The sequence below is a fragment of the Elephas maximus genome, chromosome 24 (assembly GCF_024166365.1).
Source record: "Elephas maximus indicus isolate mEleMax1 chromosome 24, mEleMax1 primary haplotype, whole genome shotgun sequence".
Lineage (NCBI taxonomy): Eukaryota > Metazoa > Chordata > Mammalia > Proboscidea > Elephantidae > Elephas > Elephas maximus.
In genome coordinates, this window is record NC_064842.1 from 9,498,365 (window position 1) to 9,516,683 (window position 18,319).

The following is an 18,319-nucleotide window of genomic DNA, read 5'->3' on the forward strand; positions in this document are numbered from 1 at the left end:
ACAGTACTGGGGAAGCCAGGACAACTTGTACAAGGCAAGGTCATGAAAGCTACATAGACACATCCAAACTTTTTAAGGGACTGAATTGCTGGGCTGAGGGCTGTGGGGACCATGGTCTTAGGGAACATCCAGTTCAACTGGCATAGCATAGTTTATTAACAAAAATGTTCTACACTGTACTTTGGTGAGTAAGTACAGTGTAGAACATCTGGGGTCTTAAAACCCTGTAAGTGGCCATGTAGGATACTCCACTGGTCTCACCCCTTTGGGAGTAAGTAACAACGAAGAAAACTGAAGATACAAAGGAAAGATTAGTCCGAAGGACTAGTAAACCACATTTACCATGGCCTCCACCAGACTGAGTACAGAACAAAGAGATAGTGCCCGGCTACCACCACTGACTGTTCCTACAGGGATCACAATAGAGGATCCCAGGCAGAGCTGGAGAAAATGTAGAACAAAATTCTAACTGAAAAAGAAAGACCAGACTTGCTGGCCTGACAGAGTCTGGAGGAACTATGAGAGTACGGACCGGGACACCCATTCAGCTCAGTAATGAAGTCACTCCTGAGGTTCACCCTTCAGCCAAAGACCGGACAGACCCATAAAACAAAACAAGATTAAAGGGCACACCAGCCCTGGAGCAAGATCTAGAAGGCAGGAGGGGACAGGAAAGCTGGTAATAGCTGGTAATAGGGAACCCAAGGTTGAGATTGGAGAGTGTTGACGTGTCGTGAGGTTGTTAACCAATGTCATAAAACAATATGTGTACTAAGCCTTTAATGAGAAACTAGTTTGTTCTGTAAAATCTCATCTAAAGTACAATTAATAAGAAAAATCCAATTTCAAAGGTTACATACTGTATAATTCCATTTACATAACATACTTTAAATGACAGAACTATAGAGACTGGAAACAGATTAAAAGTTGCCAAGTTTAAGGACGATGGGGAGGGGGTAGTAATGGATGTGAGTACAAAGATAGAGCACAAGGGAGATCTTTGTGATGATGGAATAGTTTTGTATCTTAATTGCAGTGGTGGTCACACAAATCTACATACATGATGAAATGCACAGAAATATACAGACGCGTCATACCAATATCAATGTCTTGGTTTTGATACCATACTATAGTTACGCAATATGAAAACATCGGTGGAAAGTGGATGAAGAATACACAGGGATCTCTTTGAACTCTTTGCAACTTACTATAAATCTAAAATTATTTCAAAATAAAGTTAAAAAAAACAACTTAAAGTACAGGTTAATGAGCAAACAGCTAAAAAAAGGTGTAAATGAACTAGAAGGTAGATCTGAAGAACTACCCAGAATGCAGCACAGAGCAAAAAAAAAAAAGGAAAATATTTAAGAGAGCTTACAAAACACAGAGAACAGAATGAAAAGGTCGAATATTGTCTAACTGGAGTTGCAGAAGGAGAAAACAGAAGGAATGGGGAGAAGTAAGGGACTTACATCTAAAAATCTTCTGGAATTTATAAAAGCCATAAATAACTTAGATTTGCATAGCACAGTGAGTGCAAGATGGGATAAATAAAGAGAAATTCAATAAAGTCTTTCTTCCATGGTGCCACTGGCTGGGTTCCAACCACCAAATTTACACTAGTAGCTAAGTGCAAACTGTGCCCCCTAGGGACTCAGCACCCCCATGTATGACCAACTACAGCAAACAATTTTAAGAGTGTTGGCCAAAGACTACATGTGCTGCCAGTCCGTGCCTGCAGAATAGAGCAAGAGCCTTGCCCGCAGACAGATCTCACTAACATTTCGTTTATTCCTCAACCCTTCAGCCCTTGGATAATCACCACCAGCACTATGACCATCACTACCACTTCCTGAGTGTTCACTGTGTGGCAAACACGATGCTCAGCAGTTTACGCACTCAGTGTAATTTAATTCTCACAACATCCTTATGAGATAGATATCACCCACTTTACAGATGCAGGAACTGAGGTTTAGAAAGTTTAAGTAACTTTCAGGATGCCATTAAGCTATTGGAATTAGGATTAATTTATACTATATTAATTTGTTCATAGAATCCTTCATCATTGCAACTCCAGGCTTGAAGTTTCTCTTTAGTTCCTTTCAGATTGAGAAATGCCGAGTATGTTCTTCCCTTTTGGTTTTCTATCTCCAGGTCTTTGTACACGTCATCATTATACTTTGTGTTCGTGAACTTCTGTTCAACTTTTTTACCTCATCATTTTTTCCATTGGCTTTAGCTACTCAACGTTCAAGAATAAGTTTCAGAGTCTCTTCTGACATCCATTTTGGTCTTTTTTTTTTTTTAATGACCTCTCGTTTTCTTCATGTATGATGTCCCTGATGTCATTCCACAACTCATCTGGTCTTCAGTCATTAGTTTTCAATGCATCAAATCTATATCTCTAAATTCAGATGGGATATACTCAAGGTCCTACTTTGAGTCTCATGGACTTGTTCTAAGTACAACCAGAATGCTCCTTGGAAGCAAAGGTGGCGAGACTGCATCTTATATATTTTGCACATGTTATCTGGAGGGATCAGTCCCTGGAGAAGGACCTCACGCTTAGTAGAGTCAGTGGAAAAGAGGAAGACCCTCAACGAGATGGACTGACACAGTGGCTGCAACAATGGGCTCAAGCATAACAACAATTGTGAGGATGGCACAGGACTGGGCAATATTTTGTTCTGTTGTACATAGGGTCGCTATGAGTTGGAACTGACTCAGTGGCACCTAACAACAGCAACAACAACCTATTAATTTGTGTTTTCTGATATGCTATTTTGTGATTATCACCAAGTAATTTTTCACTGTGCAAAGCGTTTTTTCTTCCTTCCTTCCTTTCTTCTTTCTTTTCTTCCTTCCTTCCTTTCTCTCTCTCCCTCCCTCCCTTTCTTCCTTTCATTCCTTCTTTTTTCCCTCTTTCCTTCCTTCTTTCTTTCTGTCTTTGTTTCTCTCTTTCTCTTTCCTTCCTTTTGTTGGTCTAAACAAAGCAGAGTCTTTAATTAAGGCCCTAGACCCAAACTTCTATTTTCTTTGTATGCTACTAATAACTGGCTGTATGATTATGAACATGTCTCTGAATCTCTGTTGCCTTGTCTGAAAAAAAGGAAATAACAAAAATTCTGTCTAGCTAATTATTGTTCAAAACATCCAGTTCTTCAAATGTATGAGATACAGTGCTGCAATAATTCTCTCTACCCTCTCGCAGTGCTGACAACCCACAGATGCCAATAAATGCTCGTTTTTCATTAAAATTAAACTCAGATCACTCAGAAGAGCCTCTGCACACCAGGAGAAAATAGCTGAGGACAAGGAACTGGGCTCTTTGTCTTGTTTTTTTTTCCCTTCAATTGAATTCTATTTCACAAATGTAAAATGGCACCTATTTTTCACTCTTCCTTTAATCTTACTCCCTATACCGACCTGGAAGCCTGTCACTGAGAGCGGAGGTGTCAGGAAAGAGATGTAAGGGAATTTATTAAGTGTCTGCTGTGCGATAGGCGCTGAGATTTGTAATGTGTGTGTGTGTACACATATCACTGAACCCTCATAAGGAAGTGTGTTGTTTAAAACCTGCGATGGGTGGTTGGTGCTTGGAAAACAATGGTGACCAACAAATATGAACAAACTGCCAAGCAACAACCTTCATTATGCTTCTTAAAAAGCTGGAGTCCCTGGGTGGTACAAACGGTCAACGTGCTTGGCTGCTAACCGAAAGGTTGGCGGTTTGAGTTCTCCCAAAGATGCCTTGGAAGAAAAGTCTGGTGATTTGCTTCTGACAGATCAGCCATTGAAAGCACGATGGAGCACAATTCTATTCTGACACACATGGGGCTGACGTGAGTTGGGGTCAATTAGAGGTCCACTGGTTTTTCTTCAAAGCTTTCTAATAATTGCGGCAAATTCCCCATCATTTCGATCCTGCCCCTGCTCTAGGAGAACTCAGGTAACAACCTATACCTAGAAAACCTCCCAGCTTGAAAAGCTGCCTCATTTGTGTGGTCTCCGATATCTCCTCTACTGTGTGGTATTTGGTAATGGGGAGAGGTAGCAAATCAACCCTTGCCTCTGCTAAAACTCTGAGTCTTGCCTACTTTGCTTGTCTCTGGATAAAATGTCTTCCAAGAAAAAAAGAAACTCAGCTTGCTTTCCGTGTCTGCAGAACTGTCAGTGTGAAAAGCCCCCCACCAACACAGCCCCTTCGGCTCCAGGACTGAGTCTTAACTAGAAGCTTCCAAGAGCAGCTGATCAGCAGTTTGCTAAAAGCTTCCGCAACAAGAAACTTTGCTTATTATTGTGCTGCTATTTTTTTTTTTATTTATATGGTCTCTAGTGGAAACCCTGGTGGCATAGTGGTATAAGTGCTACAGCTGCTAACAAAAAGGCTGGCAGTTCGAATCCACCAGGAGCTCCTTGGAAACCCCGTGGGGCAGTTCTACTCTGTCCTATAGGGTTGCTATGAGTCAGAATTGACTTGATGGCAATGGGTTTGTTTGATTTTTTATGGCCTCTAATGTGTTGGTTGGAGGAACGCAATTCCAGGAAGGTGCTTTAAAAAAGAGAGAGAGGGAGAGAGAGAATGAGGGAGAGCAGGAGGAAAATTTGAAATCAAATGAAAGTTAATTTACGTGAATTCAAGGAATGGCATCTTGTAAAAGAAAGATTAAAAATAATAAAAGCATATTTCAAAGTTGATATAAATAGCAAGCTAGACAGAAAAACTGCAAAATAGAGCAGAAGCAATTACACTAGAAAAGATTGCTGCACAAAAGTACCTTTGGTTTAAAAGAAAGGCCAATGGACAGGAAATATCTGCTCAAGTACAAGTCGAGGACAGAAGGAGTTCTATTAGTCAAGTTTTAAGGAAAACTCAGGCCTGAAAAGTAATTAAAAAGGAACTACAAACATAAAGATAATGTGAAAGCTGAGAAAACCAAATAAAGAGTAGGGGAAATTGTAAACAAAGCAATTTTAGTGTCCAAGTCTAGGGAGAGAAAACTCACAGAGGTGCGTATTTCCTAGGATCTGGGTCTACATGTGGCTTTCATCCCTTCACCCTTCTTGCCACCCCTTCCCCAAACACACTCACGTATACAGCCGTCATGTTTTTGGACTTTAAACCTATTTTGTTTGTTTTTTCCTGCATGCTTGCCTGTTTCACTTTGCCTTTCATTTTGGTCAAAAATACCCACTCCACCATCACCTGAACTTCTTACACAGCTGCATGTCAGGTGGACTCACATCCTGTGTGTATTGATCCAAAGCCTCCAGCCCCCTCATCACAGCTAAATCTTCCAGTCAATCTTTTCTCCGAGGTTTTTTAAATTTCTGGCCCCATTCATATGTCAGATTCTCTAATATAACTCACTCCAGGAGTCCCAAACCAAAAAAAAAAAGAAGCAAACCCAAACCCATTGCCACGGAGTTGATTCCAACTCATAGCAACACTATAAGACAGAGTAGAACTGTCCCACAGAGTTTCCAAGGAGCACCTGGTGGATTTGAACTGCCAACCTTTTGGTTAACAGCCAAACTCCTAACCACTACACCACCAGGGTCTCCCCAAGAGTACCAGGGATGTTTAAAGCCTTAACTGTATGGGTCCTCTGCTTTATTAATGTTTCATTTAAAGTTGATGGCCTTTATTATTTTTTACTTTTCTATGATCTCAAACATCAAATATTAACTGGTATCAATTTCTACACCAGACAAATAAAGCAGAACAAGTAAAAGATCCACAGATCCAGAGGAAGACTGGAGGCTTGCTAAGTAAAAACCTCTCTCAGGCTACAGACTGCACAAAAGAAGTGACGGGACTGCCTGCTTCTGATCTCTAAACCAAGAGCCAGTGGCAGCTCTTTAGTCCTGGGTACTTCAAGGTGCTACCAGCTAGGGTTCTAGACAGAACGGAAGTCTTTTTTCTAAATTTAGTTTGAATCATTTGAAGTCAAGAATCTTCTATATCTTATAATTTATATTAATATCTACTAATATACTATATATCTTAATAATAATTTATATCTCTTGGTATAAATTGATATGTATGGATTAATCCCTTCGGTGTTTTCTTCTTGAAATGTAAGCCAATTGGAATTGAGTTAGTGTCAGTTTATGAATTTGTCTGGCCCAAATATTTACTCTTTATTTTAAACTTATTTAGGTGATTAAAAAAAAAAAAAGAAAACCCTGATAGGAAGGATATAAAAATGTATGGTTCAGTAAAAGTGATAAATATGTAACTTGAGACTTAAATGCTCAGAAGCTAAGTTGCTATCGTAAAATTACTTGGTGGGTTTAAACACTTTAAAATTTCTAACTGAAGAATTCAGCAACACCAAAAGCTATCAAGACAAGAACGTTAACATAGACTGTAGAATGTAAAGCGTTCGCTGTATGAGGACAGCATTTATCACTATGCCTAGTACTTAAAGTAGAATAATACACAGCACCAAACACTTCAGAGAAAGACAGATTGTGCAGAATTAAGTCAGCAGAAACCTGTACGATCAGGGTGAAAAATTCCTTTTAAGCCTCTTGTTATCTTAGCATGGACAAGAGCATCAGAAAGCACTGCTTCCCAAACAAGAACGGTGGACATGAGCTAGTCCAATAATAATTCAATCTGATAAAAAATAGAACTATGGTTGTCTACCAATATTCATGCTTCTCAAAGAGTCCATCTCTTTGCTTAAATTACTTTTGTTGTATGCTGGTAAATACCGTGTGTAAGGGCAATATTAAAACTATTATGGTACAATTAAAAAAATTATGGTAAGGGCAATATGAAAACTATTACGGTACAATTAAAAAAATAACCATAAGTTCGATAATGGTGACACTTCTATTGTCAACTCTAATCATCTATTTGAAATCATTTTCCTCGCCTTATACCTAGGCAAAAAAAAAAAAAAAAGGTATATACACACACACGTGTGTCTGACATGACAAATAACCAAGATAATAGGGTCTCAAGTCAACTAATAATTTACTTTTACAAAAGATGAGATCCTAATTAAACTGATTCATTAAATTTTATAAAGATCTTAACTCTAGTTTCCTCCCTTTAATATTTGGCATATTATAGGTACTCTGATAACATACATTCTGTATATACATAGTTAAATTAAACCCATTGCCATCAATTCAATTCTTACTCATAGTGAACCAATAGGACAGAGTAGAACTGCCCCATGGAGTCTCCAAGGAGCACCTAGTGGATTTGAACTGCTGACCTTTTGGTTAGCAGCCATGGCACTTAACCACTACACCACCAGGATTTCCTAGTAAAATTAAGACAGAGATTGAATAAAGGATTGGGCCAATCTAGCATAATTTATAACGGCAGTAAAGGCAGGAGGAATAAATAGAGACCTTAGACTCTCAGGTCCCCAGGCTCAGTTATATAACGCCCCCTCTAGTCAGAGAAAACTGATCAGAATCAAGTAAGGGAAAATGGAATTTCTTCAAATTCAGATGAATAATTAGAATTAAATGATACTGGACTATCACAGAATTCAAAGGCTTGCACTGTGATTAAAAAATAACTATTATTATTATTACAGTTTTTATCAAAAACAACCTAAGCCATTGCCTTAGAGTCAAATGCTAAACACTTAGCATCTTGCTTAGTCCTTAACCCGTTGCCTTGAGTCAATTCCGACTCACAGCGACCCTACAGGACAGAGTAGAACTGCCCTATAGAGTTTCTGAGGCTGTAAATATTTACGGAGGCAGACTGCCAAGCATCTTTCTCCAAAGGAGTGAACTGCTGACCTTTCATTAGCAGCTGAGCTCTTAACCACCGCACCATACAGCTCTATCATTTAGTTCTTCATGGCCCCATATTGGAGCCCTGGTGGCGCTGGGGTTAAAGAGCTTGGTTGCTAACCATGAAGCCAGTGGTTCAAATCCATCAGCTACTCTTTGGAAACCCTATGGGGGCAGTTCTACTCTGTCCTAGAGGGTCGCTATGAGCCGGATTTGATGACAACACACAGGCATGGGCTTGGGCTTGACCCCCATGTTAGGAGCCCTGGTGGCACAGTGGTTAAAGCACTCAGCTGCTAACTGAAAGATCACCAGCTCAAACCCACCAGCTGCTCCACGGAAGAAGGATGTGGCAGTCTGCTTCTGTAGATATTTACAGCCTTAGAAACTTTATGAGGAAGTTTTACTCTGTCCTACAGGGTCTCTATGAGTCAAAATCAACTCATTGTCAATGGTTTTGGTTTTTTTTGGTTTACCCCCGTATTACAGGTGGGGAAGCCTGTGAAGGCTAGTGCTCTGTGGTAGAGCCAGGATTTGAACGCGGTCTGTTCATGCTTTAAGACTCCTTTCAAAAGAAGCACTGGAAATTTCTCTTTTGCAAGAAGCTTTAATGTAAAAAAAAGAAGAAAATACCCGTGCGGCAATAAAGAAATATGAATCTGTTTAATAAGGAAGCATGTTTTAGATCTATTGCTCTCTTCCAAGATTTAATTCAATGTTTTTTGACAAATGGCCCAGTAAGTTAGAAAGCCGCTCCCAAGCCCTTCCTAAAAGTTTACGTATAGTTTTTTCTTTTTCTCATATAAAACACATCCCTACAATAAATAATGCAAATATTGCAGTTCAAAACAGAGCTAACTTTACTGGATCGCCTATATTTGTTTCTTTCTTCATTTTCTGTAATGTTCCTTGAATATATTCCTTAGCTTTTACCAGCCTAGCCAGTTGTCTGATACTTGGCTCCATGTGAGCTGGCTATGCGTGCAGTTCAGTATTTTTTTTAAAACATATTCTATGGAGAAATTCATATAGTATGTTTTAAAAAAAAAATTGGAGAAACCCTGGTGGCCTAGTGGTTAAGTGCTACATCTGCTAACCAAAAGGTCAGCAGTTCAAATCCACCAGGCGCTCCTTGGAAACTCTACGGAGCAGTTCTACTCTGTCCTATAGGGTCGCTATGAGTCGGAATTGACTCAATGGCAACAGGTGTGGAGAAATTAAAATATTTTTTAAAATTCGAACATAGCCGTACCACATCTGGGTAAACAAAAGTAAGCCACTTGAAGTAGACTGCTTTCAAAGCTGTGTCCACTTTCTTTCAGATTGCTCCCTCTACTGCTGCAGTGAGCGCTTTTTCTCCCTCTCTACCCATCTGGACACACTTTTTAACTTCATGTCAGTAAAGATTAAAGAAAAGCCACAACGTGCAGCAGCTCGCTGCCATCCAACCCACCAAGAACTTCAGACGGGTGGCAACTTTTCTTCAGAGGAAGCCTCAGTTCAAAGACCTTCTGCAAAACCACTGGGAAAAGCAGCTGGCCAAAAGAACTGGGGCCCCTAATAGATAGCACTTCAGAAGCCCATGAGGACTCTGACCAAACCCACCAAGACCACCCGAGGAGCTATTTACCTGTTTTGATGTCTCCCTCGGGTGGGGGAGCTCTGCAGTAACAGCATTCCAAGAAGATGACATAGTTGACAGCATTGAAGAACAGCCCGATAACTCCTGCACTGAGAACCAGCAGTGGTGCCTCTGTCTTCTGGGGACTGACATACCTTTTGATGGCTTCCACTAGAATGCTGAACATCAGTGCCACAGCAAAAATGGTGTTGCCAAATGCTCCCACCACGTCTGCCCGGAGGAAGCCGAAAGTGCTCTTCTTGTGCTGTGTGATGCTGCTGGCCCTGACGCCAAACACACCTATGATCATGGATATAAGGTGGGAAAGGACAGCAAAGGCATCGGAGGCCAAGGACAGGGAGTTGCCTATCTGGGAGACCACTAGCTCCATCACAAAGAGCAGGATGCTCACGAGGCACATGAGGATTAAACGGAAGCTTCTTCCCGTGTATCGCCCCATGGCAGCTTGTTCTTCCACAGTTCCTCTCCCTTTCTTGGGAAGGCTGAGCCCTCAGGGCAGCAGCTACAGATTTAGTGATTACAACTTCTGGATAACTCTCTCCTTCAGCCTTTCAGGGCTTGTCATATTTGGAAATCATCTTTTATAGGCTGCTGTAAAGCCATAAAGCAGTTTAAAGGGCAATTAAGCAAGACATGTCACGTGAGGCGGGGTTATGGAAATGGAAGACACTGGCTTCAGACTGGGCTTGAGGGCTGTGTTTGTTTGCTTGCTGAGTACTTAATTACAGAAGTCAAGAGCCTCCTTGTCTTTGGACCCTCGGAAGCTCATCAGTTGCAGTGGCCTTCCCGGCTTCCAGGCTCCGTGCCCGGTAACTGCATCTGGTGAGGCAATGGTTCGACACAAACAATCATATCTTGTCTACCTGAGGTGTGAACAGTTTTGAATGCAGTTGACTGCATGGAACAGGGAATATTTTAGAGGTCGCTGATCTAGCAACCAGAACGACAGTAAGTGAAAGCCCACGGTGAAGCCGGAGTGATTTTTTTACTGCCTTGCCCACTGACCTGGAATAAACAAGTACCCAACTTGCAAATATTTTTAAGAAACAAGACAAGAAAAACACTTCTCACCTTCATGACAGGTAAAACACTTTAAGCTGGGGGTACAAAAGATCACTGTTAGTTTCAAGAAGAGAGCCAAATAGTAATGAGTTGACTTAACTGATGCACGAAAGCTCTTTTTTTTTTTTTTAAGTCTTATCGTCTGTCAAACACTTATAAACCTTGAGGGCTTACCAGTTCCTGAATGCCTAAAACATCAGCTGTCTCTATTGTTTTGAGTAGCCTGTCTAGAAAGCCTGTTGATCCTGTAAGGAAATACAGGCTATTATTTCACTTGGTCTTTTCGTAAAGACTGAATTTGACTAAAACCTACAACTTAGTACGCTGCCCTGACAATCTCCTTAGTATTTCTTAAATGACCAGTTAATATTCTAATCCACCCAGGTTGTGAAAATCACTGCACTGAGACTGTATCATTCATTCATGCAACAAACACTTACTGAGTGTCTTTGTGCCAAACACAGTTCCAGGCTCTGTGGAGACAGCCGTGAACAAAACAAAAATCTCTGTTGGAGACAAAAAAATTTCTCTCTACATTCTAGTGGAGAAAGATGACTAACAAAATAAATCGTAGGACATACTGAATGCTAAACCAAAAAAAAAACAAACTCGTTGTTGATGAGTTGATTCTGATTCATAGAGACCCTAAAGGAAAGAGTAGAACTGCCCCATAGGGTTTCCAAGGAGCGACTGGTGGATTCGAACCTTCGAACTTTTGGTTGGCAGCCGAGCTCTTAACCACTGAACCATCACGGCTCCTACTGAGTATTAAATAGTAATAAAAAAAATCATTGGATCTTGTGTTGAGATTACCTGGAAGCAGAGGGACCAGCAATAATCTGGACAAAAGATTGGTGGCTTAGACCAGATGGGGAGTGGGAATATCTAGGCAGGATTTGTGGGGCCCAGAGCAAAATGAAAACCTGGGGCCCTTGTTAAAAAAAGTATTAAGAGTTTTAAGATGGCAACAGCAGAGCGTTACACCACGCCTGGGTTCTGCTAGTGCAGGACCCGGCGACGGCACTGGTCAGGTGCCCATGAAGACAGCCCTGCATCCAGGATCTATCCAGAAGTCAGAATCAAGCGCATTTGCTGAGCAATGGATGGAGGCATGAGAGAAAGAGAACAGTCAAGGTTAATGCTAAGGGTTTGGAGCAACTGGAAGATCAGAGCTGTGACTGACGTGAAGGTAAGATGAAGATGACTGCTGTAAACACAACATGGGGTGGGCGAGGAGTGGAAATGATGTTGAGGTGTCTGTTCGACATCCAGGTTGAACTGCTAAATAGGGGGTTGAATAAAAAAGTCTGGAGTTCAGGGAAGAAGTATAGGCTGGGAATATATGAACTTGGGTGTTGACCCACCACTGCTGTCGAGTCGACAGTATATAGTACTTAAAGCCAGAACACCAGATGGTCAATAAGGAAACAAGAGGAGGAAGAAGAAAATGGACGGAGTCCTGGGAAATTCCAACACTAAGAGATTGGAGGGAAGGACTAGAGACACAAAAGAAAAATAGGGGAATTCATTGTTCTGAAGGCCAGGGGGGAACGTATTCAAAATGGAGGGAGAATCAGCTGGCTCAGGTGCTGATTAAAAAACAAAAAAATAAGCAGTTGCTGCTGAGTGGATTTCGACTCATGGTGACCCCATGTGTGTCAGAACAGAATTGCACTCCATGGAATTTTCAATGGCTGTGGTCTTTTGGAAGTAGATCATGAGGCCTTTCTTTCGAGGCCCCTTTGAGTGGATTTGAACGTCAACTGTGTGTGCCCCCCCAGGAGTTCCAAATGCTGAAGTTGTTTTTAGTTGCCTTTGAGTCGGTTCCAACTCACGGTGACCCCATGTGTGCAGGTGGAACTAGTCCATAGGGTTCTCGAGGCTGTGACCTTTCAGAACCAGATCACCAGGCTCTCTTCAGAAGCACCTCTGATAGGGCAAGCAAAACGAGGACTGGAAACAACTGGACTTGACAATATAGAGGCCACTGGTGACCTTAATAAGGGCAGTTTCAGGGGAGCAGTGGGGGCAAATGTGAGAGAATAGAGAACAGAAATTGGAGATGACAGTACAGACCATCCTTTCAATCAGCTTCACTCCAAGGTGACAGGGATGTGAGTCAAGGGTATTTTTAGTTTGGGAAAAATAACAGTATATTTGTATGCTGGTGGAAAGATCCAGTAGAGAAAGAAAATCTGACGATGCAGAGAAAAAATGCTCAAGTGCTGCCGTTGAGAAGCAAGAGGGGAGGAGGAGATTAATGCACAGCGAATGGCTGGCCTTTGCTAGGAGCACAGACAGTTCATCCATGACAATAGAGAAGGTGGAGCATATGGACACATGAGTAGGTGGGTAAATGTGGTGGTGGATGTTGGGAAGGTCCTTTTCTGATTGCTTCTGTTTTCTCAGTGAAATAGAAATTACGATGATCAGCTGAGAGTAAAGGAGGGGAAAAAGTATTGGAAATTTGAAGAGAGAAAAAGTATAAATTTGTTGTGTATGACAGTGAGTGAATGAATTAGGAAAACAGTACGTTTACATATTTGTTGTTGCTGTTAGGTGCCTTTGAGTTGGTTCTGATACATAGCAACTCTATGTACAACAGAACAAAACACTGCCCAGTCCGGCACCATCCTGACCATTGTTGCTACGTTTGAGCTCATTGTTGCAGCCACTGCGTCTATCCATCTAGCTGAGGGTCCTCCGCTCTTTTGCTGTTTTACCAAGCATGATGTCCTTCTCCAGGGACTGGTCCCTCCTGATAAACATGTCCAAAGTATGTGAGACAAAGACTCACCATCCCAGCTTCTAAGGAGCTCTCTGGCTGTACTTCTTCCAAGACAGATTTGTTAGTTCTTCTGGCAGTTCATCGCATAGTCAATATTCTTTACGAACACCATAATTCAAAGGCATCAATTCTTCTTCGGTCTTCCTTAATTATTGTTCAGCTTTCACATGCATATGAAATGATTGAAAATATCATGGCTTGGGTCTGGTAGGTGCACCTTAGTCTTCAAAGTGACATCTTTGTTTTTCAACACCTTAAAGAGGTCTTTTGCAACAGATTTACCAATGCAATACTTTCTTTGGTTTCTTGACTGCTGCTTCCATGGCTATTGACTGTGGATCCAAGTAAAATTGACAGCTTTCATCTTTTCTTCGTTTATCATGCTGTTGCTTATTGGTTGAGTAGTGAGGATTTTTGTTTTCTTTATGTTGAGGTGTAATCCATACTGAAAGCTGTAACCTTGATGTTCATCAGAAAGTACTTCAAATGCTCATCACTTTCAGCAAGCAAGGTTGTGTCATCTGCATATTGCAGGCTGTTATTGAGTCTTCCCCCAATCCTGATGCCACGTTCTTCTTTACATAGTCCAGTTTCTCAGATTATTTGCTCAGCATACAGGTTGAATAAGTATGGTGAAAAGATACAACCCTAACGAACACCTTTCCTGATTTTAGACTAAACAGTATCCCCTCATTCTGTTTGAATAACTGCCTGTTGGTCTACATACAGGTTCCTCACAATTAAGCACAATTAAGTGTTCTGGAATTCCCATTCTTCACAGTGTTACCTATAATTTGTTATGATCCACATAGTTGAATGCCTTTGCATAGTCAATAAAACACAAGTAAAAATCTTTCTCATATTCTCTGCTTTCAGCCAGGATCCATTTGACATCAGCAATGATATTCCTTGTTCCACTTCCTCTTCTGAATCCACCTTGAATTTCTGGCAGTTCCCTGTCAATGTCTTGCTGCAACCATTTTTGAATTATCTTCAGCAAAACTTTACTGTGTGTGGTTTTAATGATATTGTCCGATAATTTCTGCCTTCTTTTGAGTCACCTTTCTTTAAATGGAAACAAATATGGATCTCTTCTAGTTGGTTGGCCAGGTAGCTGTCTTCCAATTTCCTTGGCATAGACGAGTGAGCACCTCCAGGGCTGCATCCATTTATTGAAAGATCTCAGTTGGTATTCCATCAATTCCTGGAGTCTTGTTTTTCAACAGGAAACCCTGGCGGCACAGTGGTTAAAAGCTCAGCTGCTAACCAAAAGGTTGGAAGTTCAAATCCACCAGGCACTCCTTGGAAACCCGGTGGGCAGTTCTACTCTGTCCCATAGGGTCACTATAAGTCAAAGTCGATTCAGTGGCAACGGGTTTGGTTTTTTTTTTTTGTTTGTTTCTCTACAATGCTTTTAGTACAGCTTGGACTTCTTCCTTCAATACCATCAGTTTTTGATCATATGCTACCTCCTGAAATGATTGAACATCGACCAGTTCTTTTGGTACAGTGACTCTGTATATTCCTTCTATCTCCTTTTGATGCTTCCTGTGTCCTTCAATATTTTGGCCCTAGAATCCTTCAAAATAGCAACTCGAGGCTCGAATTTTTTCTTCAGTTCTTTCAGCCTGAGAAATGCTGAGTGTGTTATTTCCTTTTGTTTTTCTAACTCCAGGTCTTGGCACATTTCATCATAATACTTTATCTTCTCAAGCTGCCCTTTGGAATCCTCTGTTCAGCTGTTTTACTTTATCATTTCTTCTGTTTGTTTTAGTTACTCTACGTTCAAGAGCAAGTTTCAGAGTCTCTTCTGACATCCATTTTGGTCTTTTCTTTCCTGCCTTTTTAATGACCTTTTGCTTTCTTTATGTATGGTGTCCTTGAAGTAACTCCACAACTTGTCTGATCTTCGGTCATTAGTGTTCGACACATCAAATCTGTTCTTGAGATGGTTTCCAAATTTAGGTGGGATATACTCAAGGTCTTACTTTGGCTCTCCAGGACTTGTTTTAATTTTCATCAGCTTCAATTTGAACTTGCATATGAGCGATCAACGGTCTGTTCCGTCTGTCTCTGGCCTTGTTCCGACTGATGATATTGAGCTTTTTGGGTCATCTCTTTCCACAGATGTGGTAAATTTGATTCCTGTGTTTTCCATTCGGTGAGGTCCACGTATATAGTTGTTTATGTTAGTGAAAAAAGGTATTTCTGATGAAGAAGTTGTTAGTCTTGTAAAATTCTGTCATGTGATCTCTGGTGTCATTTCTATCACCAAGGCCATATTTTCCAACTACCAATCCTTCTTTTTTTCCAACTTTTGCATTCCAATCACCAATAATTATCAATGCATCTTGATTGCATTTTTGATCAATTCCAGCCTACAGAAGCTGGTAAAAATCTTCAATTTCCTCATCTTTGGCATTAGTGGTTGATGGGTAAATTTGAATAATAGTTGTATTAACTGGCCTTCCTTGTAGGTGTATGAATATTATCCTATCATTGACAGTACTGTACTTCGGGATAGATCTTGAAATGTTCTTTCTGACAATGAATATAATGCCATTCCTCTTCAATTTGTCATTCCTAGCATAGAAGACCATATGACTAACTGATTCAAAATGGCCAATACCATTCCATTTCAGACTTTGTCTCACGCACTTTGGACATATTATCGGGAGGAACTAGTCCCTGGAGAAGGGTATCATAAGTGGTAAAGAATCTGTGAAAAAGATGAAGACCCTTGAAGAGATGGATTGACACAGTGGCTGCAACAATGAGCTCAAACATAACAATGATTGTGAGGATGGTGTAGGACCGGGTAGTGTTTTGTTCTGTTGTACATAGGGTCGCTTATGAGTCAGAACTGACTCAATGGCACCTAAGAACAACAACAACACTGAGTCACAAGGGAATGGGTTTATAGCTACTATTTTAAGCCTGATGGTGTGGCAGAGTAGGTTTAATTTTTCATGTATTATCATCGCACATATAGAAGGGTAGTTCTCAAACTGCAGCTCTTAGCGGCAGGGAGGATCCCGTCTTAGCAACAACGCTCAGCCACAGTTCACTGCCCCATCTCCTTGTTCACCACTGATTGCCTGTTCTTGCATCTGAAACACAACTGCTTCAAGGAGATACAGCTAAGAAGAGGGAAAAATATCACTCGCCCTAACCTCTGGCACTGTGCACGGAGCAGACACTCAAGTTTATTTCTTGCCTAAACAAATGGGTAGCATTTTCTGGGCACAGAACTGACAAGCAAAGGGCCAAAGATACGTTTAAAAATAACAGGATGGTGATAGCTGCTTCCCCAACCTTTTAATGCTATTTGCCAATTTTAAAACAACAATCCATGAACACCACCGTGACATGGCAGATGATTAATATTAACTAGAATCAGATGTAAATAGGGCGAACTGCCCAGACTGTCTGATCAAAATGCTGTGTCCTTGCTTGTTTATAAAGTGTTCTTCTTCTGCTGATCTCAAGACTCAAAGCCTCGCCACTAGCAGGTCAAGCGAGTTGCTGTTTCTGTCCATTTCTCAGACACTTCATACGACTTACTGGCATAATTAAGAACTATTTTAAATACACTCTAGTGGACGTAATGTTGGCACACCGACAGTCCCAGGTGCAGAGCCAGTAGTAGTAATGTACAGAGGCCTGTTTGCTTTCTTTATGCTGCCGTGAACACTATGCTCATAACCACTTTTGTGACTGCCAGCGATATGGCCAGTTAATGACCGACACCTTAAATAAATTAGTGTTCTTATTTCTTAAAGGACACTTTAAGAGTATCCTTTGGATGCTCTCGGTTTGGACTGAGATTCACGCACTATCTTGAAAAGCACTACCACTCTTAAGAAGTTCAGAAAAGTTTTCCTATTTTAGCTAAACTTCACTTTCAGAAAATACTAATTTATCAGAGGTGCATTGTGGGTAAAGGGCTCCTTCCTTAATTATGGCAAACGAAAGCCAGCGGCTATGGAGTCGATTATGGTGACCTCATACGTGTCAGAACAGAACAGCTCCATAGGGTTTTCTTGGCTGTAATCCTAACAAAAGCAGATCAATAGGCCTTTCTTCTGTGGTGCTACTGGGTGGGTTTGAACCACTAACTTTTAGGTTAGTAGTGGGGTGCAAATTGTTTGCACCACTCAAGGACAACACATAATTACTGTAGAGTTCCTTTAAATAGTGAATTTTTTTAGAGCAGCAAACTTCAAGCTTTTCTGTGATTAGTTCTGAAGCTTTAAAGAATAGCCTGGGGATATGCCTCTGCATCATAAAAATAGAAATACGTTCAAAGTTTGCTGTTGTTAGGTGCCGTTGAGTCAGTTCTGACTCAGAGTGACCCTGTGTACAACAGAATGAAACACTGCCTGGTCCTGCACTATCCTCACAATCTTTCCTATGCTTCAGCTTATTGTTACAACCACTGCGTCAACCCATCTCGTTGACAGTCTTCCTCTTTTCACTGACTCTCTACTTTGCCAAGCATGATGTCCTTCTCCAGGGACTGATCCCTACTGATAACATGTCCAGAGTACGTGAGACGAAGCCTCGCCATCCTTGCTTCTAAGGAGCCTTCTGGCTGTACTTCTTCCAAGACAGGTTTGTTCGTTCTTTCTGGGAGTCCATGGTATATTCAGTATTCTTCACCAACATCATAATTCAAAGGCATCGATTCTTCTTCAGTCTTCCTTATTCTTTGTCCAGCTTTTTCATGCATATGAGGCGATTGAAAAACACCAAGACTTGGGTCAGGCACACCTCAGTCCTCGAAGCGACATCTTTGCTTTTTAACATTTTAAAGAAGTCTTTTGCACATTTGACCAATGCAATACGCTGTTTGGTTTCTTCACTGCTGCTTCCATGGGCGTTGATTGTGGATCCAAGTTACCACCTCTGAAGTGGCTGGGGACTACAGCACAAAAAAAAAAAAAAAAAAAATTTTTTTTTTTTGTACAAAGGCAATGGTTATTAGTCTCTGATCCATTTTTTCAGGCTTTTGTCATGGACAGGACAAAAAACAAATCACAACAAAACAAAACAAA

The 18,319-nt window shown here is 41.0% G+C and overlaps 1 protein-coding gene across 1 annotated transcript in view; it reads right to left on the reverse strand.

Moving 5' to 3' along the window:
- The window catches only part of SLC30A10 (solute carrier family 30 member 10), a 45,336-nt gene extending 35,485 nt beyond the window's left edge, over nt 1-9,851 (reverse strand). Inside the window, exon 1 of the mRNA XM_049867999.1 lies at nt 9,401-9,851. Coding sequence (XP_049723956.1) covers nt 9,401-9,851 — 451 coding nt within the window. The remainder of the gene's footprint in view (nt 1-9,400) is intronic.
- Nucleotides 9,852-18,319: the final 8,468 nt, after the last annotated feature.